Source organism: Antennarius striatus, chromosome 15, assembly GCF_040054535.1.
Source record: "Antennarius striatus isolate MH-2024 chromosome 15, ASM4005453v1, whole genome shotgun sequence".
Classification (NCBI taxonomy): Eukaryota; Metazoa; Chordata; class Actinopteri; order Lophiiformes; family Antennariidae; genus Antennarius; species Antennarius striatus.
Window position 1 is genome coordinate 1,796,893 of NC_090790.1, and position 21,114 is coordinate 1,818,006.

General features: G+C 46.4%; 1 protein-coding gene and 1 pseudogene across 1 annotated transcript; one reads left to right on the forward strand and one right to left on the reverse strand.

Moving 5' to 3' along the window:
- The first annotated feature begins 4,753 nt into the window (after positions 1-4,753).
- Positions 4,754-9,102, forward strand: cdk9 (cyclin-dependent kinase 9 (CDC2-related kinase)). Its single transcript, XM_068334812.1, has 8 exons — positions 4,754-4,839; positions 4,957-5,070; positions 6,087-6,168; positions 6,582-6,672; positions 6,837-7,003; positions 7,106-7,277; positions 8,044-8,192; positions 8,287-9,102. The coding sequence occupies exons 1-8, from the start codon at positions 4,799-4,801 to the stop codon at positions 8,650-8,652; spliced, it is 1,182 nt and encodes a 393-aa protein (XP_068190913.1). The 5' UTR covers positions 4,754-4,798; the 3' UTR covers positions 8,653-9,102.
- Positions 9,103-9,774: 672 nt separating this feature from the next.
- LOC137608807 (uncharacterized) lies at positions 9,775-17,042 on the reverse strand (annotated as a pseudogene).
- Positions 17,043-21,114: the final 4,072 nt, after the last annotated feature.

A 21,114-nucleotide genomic window follows, 5' to 3' on the forward strand; every position in this document is an offset into this window, starting at 1 on the left:
GCCCCCAAAGGAAAACCGCGCTTCAAACGAATTAATCCTAGTCCAGTCCAGCAGGGTGTCCCCTGAGGCAGCGGGCCCCGACCCCCGGGCCCCGACCCCCACCGGTCCGCGGGTCATTTGGTGCCGGGCCGCACAGAAAGAAAGAAAATTACATTACTTCCGTTTTATTTATTTCGGAGTCTGAAAGATGTTTTATTTTGAAAAAGTAACGTCTGTGACGCACAGAGGAATGCGTGCGTCAGTCAATCCCGGATATATACAATTTCCTCCGGGATTAATAAAGTATCTATCTATCTATCTAGTCCCTCTTGACAGGTCTCGGTCACGTGACAGGTTACCAGCCGTTACCCCTAAATTAAGCGCCCACAACTGCGTCAGTGTTCTGGATTAAAATCAAGGCAGGTTAGAAGAAGATCGACTTTATTAATCCCATCAATGGGCAAATTACCTTTTTGTCCTGAGATTATCCTGAGATCTCCCAAAAAGTATCTTAATCCCTGCTTCCATTTCCAACCTGTGTGAAGTGGGATTTTCTGCAGTGACCGTAAAGAAAACCAAACTGGAGTAGACCCGACGTCAGGAACACACTTCAGGTGTCATTGTCTCCGTTACCCCGAGATCAGAGGTCCCCCACCACTGATTCATTATTGTAATTATTATTATTTGATTGACTTGTTCACCCTTTTATTGAAATGATGAGTATTTCTCCTATGTTGAATGAACTGATTGTAAGTCACTATATTTCAAACTAAACCTCATCAGTGCCGTCACTTCAGTCGAGTTTTTAATATCTCCCACCTATATAAGTGAATAAGGTGATTTGAAAGCCTCATGCTGTCATGCTTCCGGCGTCTACCCAGAAGTTGGGGCAACTAGCCGAGTTAGCTCCAGTCTTCACATTTGTCCATGTCTCTCACTTACGGAGCCGTTTTGGCTTCGTCAAACAGCGGTTTATTGTGATTGTGACGGACCTCACGTTGTCATGTGGGGAACCCCGACACTTTATTCACCAGGACTGAACTCACGATGGCCGGATCTGGACGGCCGGACCGTGATGCTGAAGCGTCACTTATTTATTAAATAAATAATAAATGCAAAGAGAACTTTGAAGAGTTGATGAACGAGGAAAATAATAGAGAACAAAAAGGAGAAGAGGCAGCTGTAGTGGACCAGGAAGTAGCAAAGAGGTCATGGTGAGGTTGGCGGTCCAGTTGTTGAGGTGGAGCCGTTGAGCTTTGCAGCTCTTTGAATGGGCTGGGGAGAAGTGGCAGGGGTGGAAGGAGAGGAAGCACAGGAGGAGGGGGCATCAGTGGAGCGGTCTGCAGGGCCGGGAGAGGCCTGGGACGTGGAGCCGGGAGTGGTGGGGGAGCTGAACCGATTGAAAAAGCTGTTTAGTTCATTCGCGCTTTCACTATTCCCCTCCTGGAGGGGAATAGTGTCCGGTGATGGTTCTCATCCCATTCCAGACCTCCCGCACATGCTTCTCCAGCTTCCTCCCGTACGCCTCCTTGGCCTCTCAGGAGTCTCACTTCCTGCTGGGCCTTGTTCATCTCCTCCCCATTCTTGCTCCTGAACGCCCGCTTCTTCCTGTTCAGGACAGCCTTGACTTCTTTGGTTACCCATGGTTTGTTGTTGGGGTAACACCTGACTGTCCTGACAGGGGCCATGGTGTCCACACAGAAGTTCATGTAATCTGTAAAACACTGAGCTGCCCCCTCCACGTCCTCCCCATCTGAGCCCACAACAACATTCCAGTTGGTGGTCTGGAAGCAGTCCCTCAGCATCTCCGGCGTCTACCCAGAAGTTGGGGCAACTAGCCGAGTTAGCTCCAGTCTTCACATTTGTCCATGTCTCTCACTTACGGAGCCGTTTTGGCTTCGTCAGACAGCGGTTTATTGTGATTGTGACGGACCTCACGTTGTTATGTGGGGAACCCCGACACTTTATTCACCAGGACTGAACTCACGATGGCCGGACGGCTGCCGACGGCTGCGGACGGACTGGCCGGACGGCTGCCAGCAACAACACCTCCTGACCTGCCGTGTTGTTGCTGGCAGCCGTTTCACCAGCGGGATGTAGGTGGGCTGTAGGTACACTAGGTTATGGTCTGATTTACCTAGTGGAGGGAGGGGTGTGGCGGTGTATGCCTCTTTGGCATTAGTGTAGAACAGATTGATGGTTCTGTTCTTCCGTGTGGGACAGTCTACACACTGGACCATTGTGGGGAGAGATGAGTCCAGGGTGACGTGGTTAAAGTCACCAGTGATAATGAAATACATCAGGTTAATGAAATTTTTATTATCAAAACAAGATAAAACAACATAAAGCACAAAGCAACCCCACACCCCCTCCCACCCCAACACCATCCATCCATCCATCTTCAACCACTTATCCGGGCCCAGGTCACGGGGGCAACAGTCTCAGCAGGGATGCCCATACTTCCCTCTCCCCAGACACATCCACCAGCTCCTCCGGGGGGGAGCACGAGGGGTTCCCAGGCAAGACCAGACACATACGTCCAGTGTGTCCTAGGTCTCCTCCCGGTCGGACATGCCGGGAACACCTTCCCAGGGAGGCGTCCAGGAGGAATCCGGAACAGATGCCCAGCTCAGTTGGCTCTGTTTGAGGTGGACGAGCAGCGGCTCTACTCCGAGCTCCTCCCTGGTGACTGAGCTCCTCACCCTATCTCTAAGGGTGTGCCCCCCCACTCTATGGAGGAAACTCATTTCAGCTGCTTGTATCCAAGATCTTTTCTTTTTGGTTATGACCCAAAGCTCCTGACCATAGGTGAGAGTAGGAACGTAGATTGACCAGTAAATCCAGAGCTTCGTCTTACGACTCAGCTCCTTCTTCACCACCACAGACCTACAGCGACTGCATCACTGCAGAAGCTGCACCGATCCGTCTGTCAGTCTCACGTTCCATCCTTCCCTCACTCGTGAACAAGACCCCAAGATACTTAAACTCCTCCACTTTGGGCAAAGACTCTCCACCGACCTGAAGAGGGCACACCACCCTTTTCTGGTTGAGAACCATGGCCTCGGATTTAGAGGTGCTGATCCTCATCCCACTTGCGTCCCAGTGCAGCTGAAGGTCCAGGTTTGATGAGGCCAACAGGACAACATCGTCTCAAAAAGCAGAGATGAAACCCCCAAACCGGACTCCCTCTGGATCCTGGCTGCGCCTAGAAATTCTGTCCATAAAAATTATGAAGAGAATGGGTGATAGAGGGCAGCACTGCCGAAGTCCAACATGCACCTGGAACAGGTCTGACTTACTGCCGGCAATGCAAACTAAGCTCTGGCTTCGGTCATACAGGGACCGGACAGCCCTCAACAATAGGCCCCCAATCCTGTACTCCCAAAGCACTCCCCACAAGATACCACGGGGGGCACGATCGAATGTCTTCTCCAGATCCACAAAACACATGTGGACTGGTTGGGCAAACTCCCATGAACCCTCAAGCAGTCAATTGAAAGTGTAGAGCTGGTCCAGTGTTCCGCGACCGGGATGAAAACCACCTTGTTCCTCCTGAATTTGCAGTTCGTCTATTGGTCTAATCCTCCTCTCCAGTACCCTGGAGTAGACTTTCCCCTGGAGGCTGAAGGGTGTGATCCCCTTATAGTTGGAACACACCCAGAGGGTGTTGTATTTTAAGCCGGGCAACACCCTCCAACAAAGACTGGTCCACCCAAAAGACCCCCCACCACACAGTCAGAAGAGCAATCTGGTGTATGAAGTTAAATGCAGCGAGGAATGCTCAGATGTCTACATGGGGGAAACCAAACAACCACTACACAGGAACATGGCTCAACACAGAAGAGACAACACATCAGGACAGGACTCAGCAGTCTGCCCCCCCTCAAGGAAGAGGGACACTCATTTCAGGACACAGATGTTCAGACCTTGGACAGGGAAGATAAATGGTTTGAGGGAGGAGTGAAAGAGGCCATCCACGTCAAAGTGGAGAAGCCATCTCTGAACAGGGGGGGGGTCTGTGACATCACCTTTCTCCCATTTACAACCATGTCCTTTCAAAACTCCCTAAAAGCTTGTCTCAGCAGATTGACCCAGGTGATGGGTCTCATGCTAATGACCCTCATTAGCATACAAAGGTGAAACTCACATCTCAACGACCCCCTTCAACACCCCCACTGACATTCGTTGAGGAGCCAGACGGGTTTCAATGACGGTCGTTGGAATGTGAACAGCACTGCCCACACCCCACACAAATAGCTTTGGGTATATTTTAGGCCTGCATTTAATTTCTTAGTCTTACTTATCTCTGAATCATTTACGAACATGGTTTCCCAGAGACGTCTCTGGTTCTGAAGGTGTCTGGTCATGTCCCAGTTTATGAACCCAGTTTATTGTCACTTGGCTTTTCTCCAACTTTTTGCTTCTTTTTCAGAGACATGGTGATAATGTCCCAGATTATTAACCCTCTGGGGTCTGGTCAGTGCTATCCATCTTCCAGCGACGGTGGTTGAAACCCGTCTGGCCCCTCAACGATTGTTGGTGGGGGTGTCAAAGGGGGGTCTTTGAACTGTGAGTTCCACCTTTGTATGCTAATGAGGGTCATTAGTCTCGGACACATCACCTGGGTCAATCTGCTGAGACAATCTTTTTGGGAGTGTTAAGAGGACCTGACTGTAAATGGATTCACCTCACACTCCCGTCCATGTGGGGGCGGTAATGAGCCCTGTCGCTGTTTGTCAGCCACTCAAACGCTCCAGAATAATAGACCCCGACAGGAGGAGGGGAAGAAGAGGCAGAAGAAGAAGGAGAATACGAAGAGATGCAGCGCGACAAGAACAGCAACGCCGGCGCGGCTGAGAAGTAAGAATATGAGTCTTCAGTGTTAGAATAATGTGTTTTTATAGTTAGTTAATCACAGGCGTCAATGTGCTCGTATTTAACATATAAACACTAACATGGAACGAAATGTCTCCCCAGGCCCGACCGGGAGGCCGCCATAATGTCCAAATACTACGACGGGGTGGAATTTCCTTTCTGTGACGAGTTTTCAAAATATGAAAAAATGGCCAAAATAGGACAAGGAACGTTTGGGTGAGAAGAACCCCCGATCTGTGGTCGGGGGGGGTACACTCCAGGGAATTATTAGTCTGCACTCATGGATTGGTATTCACTTAGAAACATGCATGTGTGTGTGCGCGCACACACACACACACTCACACACACACACACACACACACACACCTTTTTCCTGCTTCTCCTAAGGATCCGTTTAATTTAGTCTTAATTTAATTTTAGTTTTGATTAAATTTTTTAATTTGAATTACATTTAAAATTAAATTTACAAAAGGCCCTAAGGATCTGTTAAAGGTCCCATATTCTGCTTTTTTTTAAATTTCACGTCCTTCAGCTGCCAGATGTCCACCTACACTGTCTTTGAATTGTCTTCCCCCAAAGTGATCCGTGGTCCTCAATATCTTTGAATATTGATAACATACTTCTGCCCCAAAAAGCTGTGTGAACACACGCCAACTAGCGTTCCGTCTATAACTCTTTAACTTTCAGTAACTTTATTACTACGTATTTTGCTCTTATTTTTCTCGTGTTTGTCTGACTTGTCAGTAACTTGATTTCTCTGCGCTGACCTTTCTCACTCACCTGAAGTGACTCCATTGTTTATTATGTAAACTCTACATGGGTTGATCCTATTGATCAGTAAACATAGCACAGAATTGAAAACACAAAGTTTTTGCAAATGGGACAAAAATCGCGCTCTAGCAAAATCCGATCATTGTGATTCGGTCCGGTCCATGAATTGATGCAGGAAGCGTTTGTTCACCAGATTCTAGGAGTTGGTAGGGTTAGAGAGGACCACTATGTATATGTAGAGACCTGAAAAACTGTGATTTTCATAATAGGACCCAATATTTCTGAATATTTCAATTCATCAGTGATGACCAGCTGTTAGAGATGTGTAAAAATGTTGTCATGTGATAGAGATTCCAATGGAAATGAGCATAATAGTGTCTAGGACACATTGCTATTGGTTTACTTTCTTTGTGCTTGAATTTTAATGAAAGTGTTTTATTTGTGTCTGTTTCTGTTCACAGAGAAGTGTTCAAAGCTAAACATCGACAGACTGGGAAAAAAGTAGCACTGAAGAAAGTTCTGATGGAGAACGAGAAAGAAGGGGTAAGAAAGAACCCCTTCAATCTGCTGTAGTGACTAACATGAGGATTTATTATGCTAAATATCAGTGAAGGCCACACAAGGTCAGTGACGTGACTGGTGTGTTACCACATGGGTTTTTTGTCTGTTTTATATTTATAAGTTATTCCATGTCATCAGCTTCCTGGAGTTGACTTTCAGGTTGTTTTCCTGTCTGAGACAATCCACAATATGTCCGTTAATCACAGCAGATTCAAGCCCTGTGATTAATGGACACGCATTCATTAACTCGCTTTTGTGAATGTGAATAAGAAAAATTCTATAATTCCTACTTGCTATTTAATTGCCTGTGTTATTGTGTGAGAGTAATGGTTCATGGGATGAACTTTTAAAATGTGACCTACACTTACATGACTTTCCTGTCTCTTATGTTTCAGTTCCCAATTACAGCTCTGAGGGAAATTAAGATCCTGCAGCTGCTCAAACATGAGAATGTGGTCAATCTGATTGAAATATGCAGAACCAAAGGTTGGTGTCATCAGATTCATCAACCATTTGCTGCTTTGGTGTTGGTTTGTGTGGATTCTTTTCATTTGATAGTTCTAGGCACCAACCACCAACTGTGACCAGAGGTGGAGAAGAAGCTCAGCTTGTTGTTTATAAGTGTCTTCTCCCTCTCTGTGCTCCTGAAGCTACTCAGTTCAACAGATACAAAGGCAGCATTTACCTGGTGTTTGACTTCTGTGAGCATGACCTGGCTGGGCTGCTGAGCAATGCTAATGTCAAGTTCACCCTGGCAGAAATAAAGAAAGTCATGCAGATGCTGCTCAACGGATTGTACTACATCCACAGGAATAAGGTGCCTTTTGAAAATAATCCTATTTACTATTTAAACCCCAGAAATGACCATCAGATCCCACTGTTGACAAAGGTTTAGCAGTAACGTCTTCTCCCTGATCAGATCCTCCACAGAGACATGAAGGCAGCCAACGTGCTCATCACCAGAGATGGAGTTCTGAAGCTGGCTGACTTCGGTTTGGCTCGGGCCTTTAGCCTGGCTAAAAACAGCCAGGGGAACCGCTACACCAACAGGGTGGTCACACTGTGGTACCGACCCCCAGAGCTGCTGTTGGGTAAGCAATGTAGACATCCAGTGTGCACTCCTTCACGCCTCCTGCCATTAATACGCTATGCACTGATCTGTGGGATTCTGAACTTTATTTGTGCCAATGTGTCAAGCCTGAACTCAGACTGACTACTGCCAGCAATGTGCAGCAGATCCTGACAGAGCAGTACCGCTGCTCTTCATCAGTGCAGGTCATTCCATTTCACTTGAGGTAGCACGATAGAGGTACCCTTCAAGACATGAGATGGTCTTTATACATCTTTGGAACTGGTTGATGTAGCCATGTCCTAAGAGCTAGGGGAAGTGAACAGTGCTCTGACAGGAGACTCCATTGTTGTCCTTGGGGACTTCAACGCTCACGTTGGCAATGACAGTGAGACCTGGAAAGGGGTGATTGGGATGAACGGCCTCCCCGATCCATTAGTGGTGTTCTGTTATTGGACTTCTGTGCTAGTCAGTTTGTCCATAACGAACACCTTGTTCAACCACAGGGATGTCCATAAGTGCACATGGCATCAGGACACGTCGATCATCGACTTTATTGTCGTATCATCAGACCTCCGACCGCGTGTGTTGGACACTCGGGTGAAGAGAGGGGCATGGGGCGCCTCAGGAACCCTCCTAAAGAGCTGGAAGAGGTGTCTAGGGAGAGGGAACTGCTGAGACTATTGCACCTGCGACTATTAATGATTTTCACAGGATGATAATATTTCTGACTTACAGCCAAATCAATCGCATCTTAGTTACAAGGCGTGATTCCATTTTTCCCGTAGGTGAGCGAGACTATGGTCCACCCATTGACCTGTGGGGAGGAGGGTGCATAATGGCAGAGATGTGGACCAGAAGTCCTATAATGCAAGGCAACACTGAACAACACCAGCTCACTCTCATCAGCCAGCTTTGTGGCTCCATCACAGCTGAGGTAAGACGACATCACACTTAGAGGAGTGACTTTGTGTTGCCTAGCAAGACCTTTCTTTTTAAACTAAATCCTGGATTTCTTCCTCTTCTATCAGGTGTGGCCTGGTGTCGATAAAAAATACGAACTTTACCAGAAAATGGAGCTGCCTAAAGGCCAGAAGAGGAAAGTGAAGGACCGCCTCAAAGCCTACGTCAAAGACCCGTACGCCCTGGATCTGATCGACAAACTCCTGGTCCTGGACCCAGCGCAGCGCATCGACAGTGACGATGCGCTCAATCATGACTTCTTCTGGTCTGACCCCATGCCTTCAGACCTGAAAAACATGCTCTCAACCCACAACACGTCCATGTTTGAATACTTGGCTCCACCCAGGCGTAGAGGTCACATGCCACAGCAGCAGCCCAATCAGAACAGAAACCCAGCCACCACCAGTCAGCCAGAATTTGACCGAGTGTTTTAGTGGTTGAAGACGTTCATGGACAAGTATTGGCTGGTTGGGCTTTTCATTCAAGAGCTGGCAGCAAGTTTGTTTCCTTTCCAACCTGTGTGAACACCTTTTGGTTGAGGATTGTTCAAATGGAATCATCAGAAATCAGTCTGGATCGACACTCGTTGGGCCTCTGAAGGCGATCATATGCTCTTCGTATACTTACGTTCCAAATGAAAAATCAAGTATTTGATGCTTGACTGTGTGGGCACGACTTGGGTTTATCATGTGACTTCATTAAACACAGCCCTGTTTGTGTCCATTTGGTAGCAAAATGTGTTAATCAGCCATTTTCTGTTATTTAATCTTTGTTTTGTAAATATATAGTCTGCTTGTCTCAGCCTTTTTTTTTTTTTGGAGAACACTGAACATGTGACAAATCATGAATAAAAGGATCGTTTTTCCTGAACAAGGATCCTGAGGTTTGTCTTCTCTGTTTAGACAGAATCATGCATCACAGCGACATCATTAACATCCTTGCCATTATTCTATCAATATCACATTACAAACTAATATTTCTATTATAACAGCTGTTTACTGTGGTAACACACTTGTATTCCTGTAACTACCTACCTCACCATCTCTGTCTCCTGCTTTATGTTGGGGTGTTTCCTGATATTGTCCTTTGTATCGATGCCTTGAATTACTCTTTCCCATATTTTCCCCTCATGAATGCAGCCTTATACCCAGATTTTCTATTGCAATTTTCTTTTCTAATGAGCAAATATCTGCTGATTTGAATTCAAATTGATCAATTCTGTAAATTAAGAAATTGTATGGGGTTTTGGGCATCTTTTTCTTATTGTTTTAATTGAAAATTATCCTGTGTTAACTCAATTTTCAACATGTTTATCATGAAAATAAACATGTCACCCAAGGCAAACAGGTCTCAGGTGCCTGCTCTTGGTAACATTAACGATTCTCTTAGATTCATGATGTCTTTATGATGTTTGATTGGACCTCCGGCCGCTGTCTGGAAGTCGTTCCGCTGCCACTCACTCAATGCCACATGTACTGTTACATGTACATGGGCCAAATCAGTGTAAATGTTCACCTTTTTATCTGCCGCGAATTCAAGTGTTTTGGTAACTGCCTTTATTTCTGCTCGTACTGACTGTGGACCTGTGATTCGTTCAGCACAAACTTCTTCAAATCCTGTTTCTGTTTGTTCAGCCACTGAGAATCCAGATTGTAGTCCGTCAGTTGCTTTGAAACAGCATTCATCAGTGAACAGGATCAAGTCTGGATCTGCAAGAGGTGTTTCATACAATTCAGCTCTGACGGAATTTTAGTCCAGAACCTTCTGGACAAAACAATGTGGTTCACCTTCCAGAAGTCCTTCTGCCATTTTGAGTGAGTGAAAATAATGTGTGGTTGTGTTAATGCCGCTTCGATTTTCCTTTGTCTTCCTCCAGTCATTGTGAACATTTGGCTGGAGACATATTGGACCACACTATGTGATGTTTGTACGGTCAAAGGATGATGTAGAACAATATGTGCAGTTTTCTGTATCAATCTTGCTAGTGCTGATGCAAAGGAAGCACAAAGTGGGTGTTGTTTTTCATAGTTCTCAAGTGGAGTTGACGCTTACAAGCAAATTCGTCTTTTGCCCCCTTCCCCCTTCTGATAAAGTCCAGCAGAAACACTGCTGGACTTTTCAGACACGTCAAGATAGAACATGGAGGTATAGTCAGGAACAGCAAGAGCAGCAAATCGTCTTGAAGACACGATGACCCAGCCATCGGGGGTTCGAATCCCGTTCCCGCCAGAACATCCAACCGAGTGTGAGTTGACGGTGGGAGGTGTGGGCTCACCTCCTAGCCACTGCCGAGGAAGGCATTGTCCCCCTACAAGCTGCTCAACTTGGGGTGCATTCCAGAAGCCGCTGCCCGTCACTCTGCCTCCTAATGTGTGTAGTTTGATGTGTACCTGTTTGTACTAACTGCATGCTTACAGGCCCCCTTGTGTGCTGTGTTCAGGGGGCCTGTATACTATACTAACCTGAGTGACTATGTAATTTCCCTTTGTGGGATAAAGTATACTTCTTCTTCTTCTAAAGGCATTGGACAGGTTCCTCATGTCTTGGTCATTCACCATGTCACGCAAGGGACGGGTGAATTCAGCAAAGTCCGGAACGTGGTGTCGACAGTAGTTGCAAAGTCCACGAAATGCAAGCATTTGCTTCACATTGGTAGGTCTGGGATGGTGAAGGATGTCATCTTTGTGAGAGGGGGACATTCCTGTGCCATGTCGAGAGATCAGGCGGCCAAGGAAAGAGACTTGGGTTCTGGCATTTCGAAGTTTGGACTTAGAGCATTTCAGTCCAACCTTGGCCATGGAGCAGGAGAGCATGTGTAGCATCAAGACAGGATAATTCAGAGGGTGCGGCCAGCAGGAGATCATCTACATACTGCACCACAGGGACAACAGGTGGCAACTCCATAAAGTTGACAAGAGTCGTTTCAAGTAGGCATTGAACAATCCAGGTGAAAGAACGAAGCCTTGAGGGAGACGAGTGTAGGATTAACATTTGTCGTTCCAGGCAAAGGCAAAGAATTGTTGCATGGAAGGATCAAGAGGAATGCAGAAAAAGGCATTGGCCAGATCAATGCAGGTAAAGTAGAGGTGAGAGGAGGTTATTTGGGACAGTGCAGAATACGGATTCGGGACGGGAAGAGTTGGTGTTCGGACAGCAACATTAATCGCTCGCAAATCATGGACCATCCTAAATTTGCCTGTACCTTTCTTTTCGACCGGAAGGATAGGATTATTAAACTCTAATCTGGGAATTTCAGTTAGGACTCCTGCTTTCAGAAGGCCATCAATTGTTTCAGAGACACCAAGTGCTCCAACCTCTTTAACGGGGTACTGGGGAACATAGATCGCACCAGTTTTCATTTGAAACGTAACCGGTGGGACATCACATCGTCCAACATCCATAGAATCAACAGTCCACAAGGACGCGGGAAGGGAATCAATCAGCTTGGAAGCATGTTCACTGTCGGTGGTCTCACGTCCATGATGTCTGTCAAGTAACTGGTGTTTGAGAGTGGAAAATAGAACAAATCATTGAGATTGACTCCAGTAGGCCTCCAAAGAAGGCGAGAAAAGTAATTCAGGGTGAAATGTAGTTTGCCAATCAGTAGTTTTGATACAAGTCTTTACAAAAGGACTGAGATTGTTCTGCGTGTGCTGAGGGGAGACCATCAGTGAGACATGAGGATGACACGGAGGCATGGTGGGATCAGCGGGATCCTTCATCGTGTACCATTTGGATTGGTCCGAATGCAGTTCCACAGGGAATGCAACACCAGGTTTACCTGCAAAGAGGTCACCTATGCACAATTCCCACATGTCACCTTCAATATTCTGAAATTCATTTTGATAGACTTCATCACCATGTCTGTCATAATAGAGAATGTAATGCAATGACTCAGATACCATATCATAAGGCCTGAGGTTACACACCAATGTTGACCATGATGCCCAAAGGTTTTCAGCTAGACGCCAGCCATCAGAGTCAGTGTTCACTTTCGCCCAGTAGAGGTCAGCAGTGACACACGCCACAGGAGGGTCTTGCATGAGAGCCATCTGCACAGGAGAAGCAGTCACAGAGCAGAGATGTGACCTTCCATCCGGGAAACTCAACGTTAGTCCATCAGGGCCACACATGAAGAGAGGACATGTAGCAGTCAAAAGGTCTCTTCCAACAAGTTGACAGTTAGGCGCAAGGACAAAGCAGTGATCAAAAACTTGAGAAAAACATTGTACAGTCACTGGAGAAGTCAATTGCAGGGATATATCCTCACCCTTGAATCCAACGAGCGGGATCCAGTGAGGCGGGCACTAGGCGGCAGGGTCCGCACGGTGGAGTGACGAGCGCCAGTGTCAACCATAAAAGGTACTGAACGCCTCCTACCGTTAACTTCATCATAGGCTCCTACAGGCCTAGGCACGTGGATTCAGGGCACCTTCATTGCGGAAACTGTCCACCAGGTGGCAAATACTGCTGGTTGGGCACCGGTGGATCGTGTTGCTGCTGGCAGTTTCTCTGAAAACCGCGTCCCTGAGGCCTGTTGAAAGTGTCTCTGATCATTTCCCGACCTGTTGACTGTCCTCTGCCGCGCCCTCCCCATCCAGACTGATAAGGGCGTTCTCTGAAATTCCTGGCCCAGTGTCCAGGCTGTCCACAATTGAAGCATACGTTAAGACCGCCAAGGGGCGCACCTCAACCCATGAATGGACCTGCCTGATACATTATGCACTCTGATACAACAGGTGGAGATGAAGCCACAGAGGAGGAAGCAGGCTCCTTTTTCTTTAAATCTTGTAATTGCATTTGAGCCAATTGTGCTTCAGTATTTTTGTGTTTGTCTACCTTAGATTCATGTTCTTTCACATGTCTCCGCAGATGGTGTTTAAGGTGGGAAAGCCACCTGTCTATCTCAGCACTCGGAAGGTCTGGGTTGGCATCCATGGCTTGTGCCACAGGTTTGGGGACACCCTTCATGATGGCGGCCGGGAATACCTGTGAATGTAGAGGTGACGCTGTAGGGGGTTTACCTGTTTTTAGCGCATAATCGGCTTGAGCCTGGGCACAGAAATCTGCCGCTTCCTCATTAGGTTTTGGAGTGAACACAAAGTCTGAAATGACACACTCAGGGAGGGGGAAACACATTATCCAAAGCAGTGGACAGGGTGATGTAATCACCTCTAGTTAAAGGTTGGTGATCTGGCATTCACGCTAGACCGGAATTTTGAAACACGAAGTCCAAATATGCTAATGGACAAGTCTGAGTTAGAATTACGTGCATATCCCCAGCTGCCATCATCTTTCCCGTTACCTGCCTCTGCACTGCCTGCAACCAGTTCCCCCCACCTGAAGACAAAGGTGGAAGTTTCTGCATCAACACATTCAGATCGGTGGGAGCAAAGGGTCTCAAAATGGTGGCAGCATGTCGCTGGATCCACCTTGGTAATCACCGGAGCCTGAATCTCCACCTGTGAGCAGGTGACTGGTCGGCAAGGTGGGGTTGGCTCTTCTCCAGAAGAGGTTTCGGTGCAGCTCAGAGGGGCCTTGGAGTCATTCAGGGTGGAGCCAGGGTGAGTTCCTGAAAGAGACTGTATTTGACAATTTAGTTCTGCCACTTGATTCTGCAAGTGAGCAATGCAAAATTTGCAGCTTCCTGTTCTCTTTTCACGTTATGCTCCACCTGGAGGGTGCGGTTTTCTGCCTCCGCTTCTTTAGTCGCTTTGTCCTCAAGTTGGACGGCACGTCGATGGAGGTGGGTTTTCACTGAATCAGGGATTTCACCACTCCTGTTCAACTCCTTTTTGTAAAACATCAAGAGAGTTAGTCTTTTGTCTGGTGATTCTTTGGGGTCGGCAGCTTTTTCTAATTTCTGGTACCACACTTACTCATAACACGTAACACTGTTCAACCAGCCACAGATGTTTTTAGATTCACCAAATTCACACATGAGAACGGACCTTAACACCAGTCAACCGACAGAAGATCAATTTGGAGGATAAATGTCCTCTTAACTTTGTCAAATGTTGGCCGGCCGATGTTCTGTCTGTCAACCCACACCTCAGTCCGAAATCACGTCGGGGTCACCAATTGATGGAGGAAAACACGACTTCTTCCTCCGCGTGTTCGTTTGATTTCGGGTAGTGAGAATGTTAGAGGTCTGAATAAAGACTGGAAACGATGAACAGTCCTTCAAAGGTTTATTACAGAATATTCTGGGCACAGGAGACTTACAGAAAGAGCTGCAGCGGTGCACATGTGCAAAGATAAGGGAGGATCACACATCACTTATACCCTAAAAGGCAGGATTGTGGGCGGTGAATCTATGGTTTAACCTTGAAATATCAGCTCTAAACCGGTTTCAGTTGGTACATCATGACTTCAAGGTGTTAACACAAAATGTCAAGTCGACAGTTTCACAAAATTATCTGAGAATACAGCATTATTAATCACGCAGACTGTGAGAACATATCTATTGCAGACAAAAATTGTTCACAGATATCGACAGTTATGCAAGCATTTCCAAATATGATTAAAAAGTAGATTATTTCCATCCAGAACCTTCATGACCTCAGACAGCCTGGTGCCGTCCTCAGGAGCGCTGAATGATTTGAGACACACAGACAGAGCCTTCAGTCCCTGGGATGCGCTTCAACCAAAATCGTAGTCGACATGACATTCATGCATCCCAAAAGTAATAACAGAATATACGGTGGAAACTGTATACACAAGGATTGAGTTTTGCCAATAATACAATATAAAAACAAACTGTTAGTTTTAATGATTTTATTAATAACATGATTCAGTATAAAAGAAAAAGGAAAATAATGTATTGTTTTTATCAAAATGTTACAGCCTGGTGGTAATTCTTCAAAAAACAGCTTAAGAAATGAAGAAAGATGTAATAGTTTTTTTCCCCCTTTGATTTTCACTCAATAGTTTTCTCTGCCTTTAATTCATATATTCTCCTGTGGACACTGAACCAACCTGACAGAACCTTCTCCACAAACATTTTTCGTAAGCTGCATTTTGTCTTGGGTGCTGACATTTAGTCATGCCTCACTCATGGAAACAAGTGCCTCCATTGCGGTACAAATGTTCGGATTTTTGCTGGTTTTTGCTCGGCTCCTGCGTCTTCTGTACTCCCCACAGTAATATCTGTCTTTCTTTTCATTAACTTTTGTTTTATTATTAACCCTCGGTTAATAATAAACCGAGGGTTAATAATGAACCGGGGGTCGGTGCTGTTCACATTCCAACGGCTTTCATTGAAAACCGTCTGGCTCCTCAACGATTGTTGGTGGGGGTGTGAAAGGGGCTCACTGAGATTTTAGTTTCACCTTTGTATGCTAATGAGGGTCATTAGCATGAGACCCATCACCTGGGTCAATCTGCTGAGACAATCTTTTAGGGAGTTTTGAAAGGACCTGATTGTAAATGGGAGAAAGGTGATGTCACAGACCCCCCCCCCTGTTCAGAGATGGCTTCTCCACTTTGACGTGGATGGCCTCTTTCACTCCTCCCTTAAACCATTTATCTTCCCTGTCCAGGATCTGAACATCTGTGTCCTAAAATGAGTGTCCCTCTTCCTTGAGGGGGGGCAGACTGCTGAGTCCTGTCCTGATGTGTTGGCTCTTCTGTGTTGAGCCATGCGTCTGTGTAGTGGTTGTTTGGTTTCCCCCATGTAGACGTCTGAGCATTCCTCGCTGCATTTAACTGCTTACACCAGATTGCTCTTCTGACTGTGTGGTGGGGGGTCTTTTGGGTGGACCAGTCTTTGTCGGAGGGTGTTACCTGGCTTAAAATACACAGGGACCTTGTGTTTGTTGAAGATCCTCCTCAGCTTTTCCGACACTCCAGACACAAACGGTTCACTATACCATTGTCTGCTCACTTCCATCCTCACGGGGTTGTTCTCCTTTCTGGATCTTGTGTGGGCTTTCACGAAGGTCCAGTCAGGATATTCACAGGTTTTCAGTGCCCCTTCCAGGTATTGGTGTTCTTTCACCTGGTCTTGGGCACTGGTTGGTAGCTTATCAGCCCTGTCCTGCAGGGTCCTGATGACGCCCAGCTAGTGCTCCAGTGGGTGGTGAGAGTCAAAAAGCAGGTATTGGTCCATGTGTGTTGGTTTCCTATATACCCCAAAATACAGACTTCTGTCATCTTTTATGCCGACCTCACAATCCAAAAAGGGCAAACTGTTGTCCTTTACATCCTCTCTGGTGAACTTGATGTTGCTGTCCATTGAGTTGATGTGTTCAGTGGAAGGTTGCACCTCGTGGATTTTTACCTTAACCCAGGTGTCGTCCACATACCGGAACCAGTGGCTTGGTGGTGTTCCGTTGAACGAGGTCAGGGCCTTGTGTTCCACCTCTTCCATGTACAAATTTGCCGCAATAGGAGACACTGGTGAGCTCATGGCACAACCGTGTTTCTGCCTATAGAAGTTCCCTCTGTACTGGAAGTAGGTGGTGTTGAGGCAGAGGTCCAAAATTTGGCAGATCTGGTCGGGGTTGAGGTTTGTCCTGTCGCTGAGGGTGCTGTCCTGTGAAAGCTGTTGTCTTACTGCCTCCATTGCTTCCGCTGTGGGAACAACAGGGGGTCACGATGGACCAGACCCGTCCAGCAGAAGCTGGCTATAGGGACGTGGAATGTCACCTCACTGGCGTGGAAGGAGCCGGAGCTTGTGTTGGAGATAGAGCGTTACCAGTTGGATCTGGTGGGGCTTACCTCCACGCATAGCCTCGGGTCTGGATCCAAGCTCCTGGATAGGGATTGGACCTTGCTTTATTCTGGAGTTGCGTGAGGCGCAGGGCCCTGTGTTGAGCCGCATTTTGTAATAACGCTGCATTTTGTAATAAACTTCGAAAATGTCATAAGTTATTACATAAAGCGGCAAAATTTATTGCAAAATGCATTGGGGCAGTTTATTACAAAATGCGGTACTTCATTACAAAATGGGGCTTTATTACAAAATGAAATGAAAAAGGGCGGGTGTGGGGAAACTCACAAGCCCCTGGCTGAGCACCACTGTGTTGGAGTTTACCCCGGTGGATGACAGGGTCGCCTCCCTACACCTTAAGGCTGTGGGACGTAAAACTCTGAATATTGTTTATGCGTGTACACCAAATAGCAGCTCGGAGCTTGTGTGTAACTTCAGTGAGTACTGAGCACTGGTGAAGTGTCTCCTGTAGGGGGCAGCATCACACAGCTGTTCACCAAACAGGACCAGCATTATGTGTGCTGGTGACTTGGAGAGCTGCAGCAGGAATGGTACCACAATCACCATGTGTTGTACTTTCCTCCTACAATGACATGAAGTGAAAAATGCAGGTTCCTAAATGTAATATTGGGCCTCAATCCAGCTTTCAAACAGCCCCACTCGGGATAGGCTCCATCCCCCTGCAACCTGTGACCGTGGATGAAGCGGTCAGAAGATGAATGAATGAATGAAAAATTTATTAATAAAAAATATGAATGCAAACCATTCAAAGATCCTTTTCACGCAATGTTTGTATCTGTAGGTTTCTGTTCACTCTTCACACAGCAGAGGAAAACAGAGAACTGTTGTATTTGGGGAAGGACTTTATGAATATGTATTCATTTTCAATGTGCTTGTATTTGTGAAGAATCACCTCAGGCTCACAGTTTCTCTGGTGTCAAACGTGTGCTTTAGTGGGATGATGGATTGCTCTTCCAGTTCCAGAACTGCTCCGCTGTCACGTCTACTGAGGAGTGTGTTGGAGGGTTTGTAGTGGCGAGGGGAAGCTGCTGTGTTGACAATGATTACAACAACATAAATTAAAAAATGCTGCAGTGGACAGATGGGATTCTGATTGCACCCGCATGCAAATGGCCTCCAAACTCTTGCCCATAGAAACAGCCCTGTTGATTATCTGTATGGATAATGGCAGGATAAAGCTCCAAAGTGCATTCCACTGCGAACAGGCTCCAAAAAGCCTGTTATGGTGCTCTTTCTGAATGATGGGATGACATAAGGTGAGAAAGTTTCAGATCCACAAACGCTTTCCTCCTGAGCACCAGCAAACACTGCTATATTTGGTCAGACTCTGCCTGGAGGTGTCATTTAATCTGAGAAGCCTGGTTCATCTATGCATTCCTGCAGTCTACATGTCATTATATCTTCAAATGAATGAGGAAAAGCCCCCACCCATTGTAAAGTAGCTGTCATCTTCACAGATAAATCCCTTCATCTTGTTCTTCCTTCACAAAACGCCTCTGAAACCCTGGGTGACCTCAGGACCATCAGCTGCTTCAACCCTCAGACTGTGAAGGTGAAGTACAGGTGTGCAGTCATGTTAGAACAGAAGGGAAACATCTCCAGACTTCCCCTGAAGTGGGGAGCAGGAAGTTATCCAAAATGTCTTGATATGCTGAAACATAAGAGTTGTTTTCGCTGGAACTTAGAAGCCAATCACAGCTCCTGAAAAACACCCCACACCATTTCAACGACCTCCTGAGAACGACCAGTTCGCTCACAAATATCTGTAGAAGTAGTCTGCATGCCTGGGCACCTATGGCCATGGAAGTGTTAGAAACACCTACAATTCTATGATTTGAAAACTGAGCAAATACCTACGGGCAATTTTGTGCATCATTGCTGCGTTGTTCATTCAAGGGGTATTTTCTGGGGGTTTGTTTTTGCTCTATTGCTAGAAATCATTTGCATTGACAAAAATACACCCACCATCATCGGAGAAGGAGAGTTTAGAATGGATCAGACCAGCAGGAACACCTCAGAAGGAGAGCCAAGATGGGAGTCCTGATAGCTCATCATCTCTATCTACAGGACAGGAAAATAGATTCCTGTGGTAGATATCTGTCTCCACCACAGCATCGCAGATGAAGCTGTTAAGGGAACACCTCCATGAAGGTCTGTCTTTAATGAATGAGTCGACACAATTTCACAGCAACCTGTCCAACAGTTGTAGACATATCCAACACTGGGTTAAAGGGATGGACTTTTAAACACACCAAAACTCCTGAGATAAATTGTCATCATCTGTGTCAGAGAATGATCTACAACTGATGACCATTTAACTCTCTGTCTCTCTGACCCTGTCCTTATCGTCCTTTTATTTCTTTTCCACCCAAAACGGTCAAGTCAGATGGCCGCCCAAAAGAGTCTGGGTCCTGCCCAGAGTTTCTTCCTCAATGAGGGAGTTTTTCCCCACCACTGTCTCTGATGCTCTGGAGGTTTCAGTTGGGTTTCTCTGTCTGTTAAAGCATTTTGAAATGTCTGTATAAATGTCTATATAAATAAAACTTGATTGAGTTCATCCTTCCAAAACTGTTGATTTCACCCGTTTGCTGATGGTGTTAAATGCACTTTCCTCATGTGTCATGAGGCATTGTTCCTCACAGTTTACTTTTAAAACTCAGGGAGTCTGATCCAATCAGGTGAGTCTCAGTAACCCTCCACCGGCCTTCCATCACGTTCTCCCTCCACCTTCCTTTCTCATTTTTCCGCCTCACCATTTCAGTCCTAGCCAGAGGCAGCTCTATGTGGCTGATGGCATCCAGCGTGCAGGGCAGCACACACGAAAGGGGTCCTGTCACTCACTTGAGGCGACCATATGTGTGCCTGCATGAGCTCTGTGCCAGCGGCGGGCTGCCTCTGCCAGAAGACATTAGGGAAACAGCAGGGTGTCATTAAGGCGGCAAGATGATTGATTAACCGCAGATCGTGACTATGAGACCTACCAGTCTCAGCATCTACACACACACACACACACACACACACACACACACACACACACACACACACACACACACACACACACACACACACACACACACACACACACACACACACACACACACACACACACACACTCGAGCAGTGGGCTGAGGTGAAGATGGAGAAGGAGGGAGCCCCCTGCAGATGTGAGAGTGTAATTGCATTAGCTGCCCAGTAGGAAGAGGATGAGCTTGGGTTGCTCTGAAATGAACACCGTCGGGGGGCCGCATGAAGCCATTAGCAGCCCTCCGCTTTGCTCCTGAGGCAGATTTCATATGCAGCTTTTCTGCAGAAGCTCGTGGAGCTGTGGGGAGTCAATGACAGTTGCTTCTCTGGTGTCACTGGATGTGTTTCCGTGGAGGACGAGAGACTGACTGACTGAATTCAAAGTTGAGCTCTGAAGAGTTTAGAATTAACGCCGATCAGTAACTTTACCTCAGAGAGGAGGAAAATAGCTGCACTTAACAAACAAACAATAAAGTTCAAGACCAGTTACATTTCAGTGGGGCGTTAATTCCTTAATGAAGGTGATCAGAGTTGGTCTTATTATAAGGTAAGGCCGAAAAATCTCTCAGTCACTGACAAAAAAAGTTACTTTGTGTGTAATTAGTACTGATATGGATTGACCTTAACCTCTGACATAGTTGAATGTCTGTAAACTTACATTTAAAGGTCAAATATGTCTGAAAATTAGAAACGAAGAAACTACTTCTTCTTCTTTTCCTTTCGGTTTTTCCCTTCAGGGGTCTCCTCAGCGAATCAGTGTCCTCCATCTAACCCTGTCTTCTGCATCCTCTTCTCTCACACCAACTACCTTCATGTCCTCTTTCACTACATCCATAAACCTCCTCTTTGGTCTTCCTCTAGGCCTCCTGCCTGGCAGTTCAGAACTCAGCATCCTTCTACCAATATATTCACTATCTCTCCTCTGGACATGTCCAAACCATCTCAGTCTGGCCTCTCTGACTTTATCTCCAGAACCTCTAACATGTGCTGTCCCTCTGATGGACTCATTCCTGATCCTATCCTTCCTGGTCACTCCCAGAGAGAACCTCAGCATCTTCATCTCTGCTACCTCCAGCTCTGTCTCCTGTCTTTTCCTCAGTGACACTGTCTCTAGACCAAACAACATCGCTGGTCTCAC

Excerpts from the sequence above, each read along its gene's own strand:
- cdk9 (XM_068334812.1), top strand. The coding sequence starts at position 4,799 with ATGCAGCGCGACAAGAACAGCAACGCCGGCGCGGCTGAGAA. Across the intron at positions 4,840-4,956 it reads AACGCCGGCGCGGCTGAGAA|GCCCGACCGGGAGGCCGCCA; the intron begins GTAAGAATATGA and ends ATGTCTCCCCAG. Across the intron at positions 5,071-6,086 it reads ATAGGACAAGGAACGTTTGG|AGAAGTGTTCAAAGCTAAAC; the intron begins GTGAGAAGAACC and ends TTCTGTTCACAG.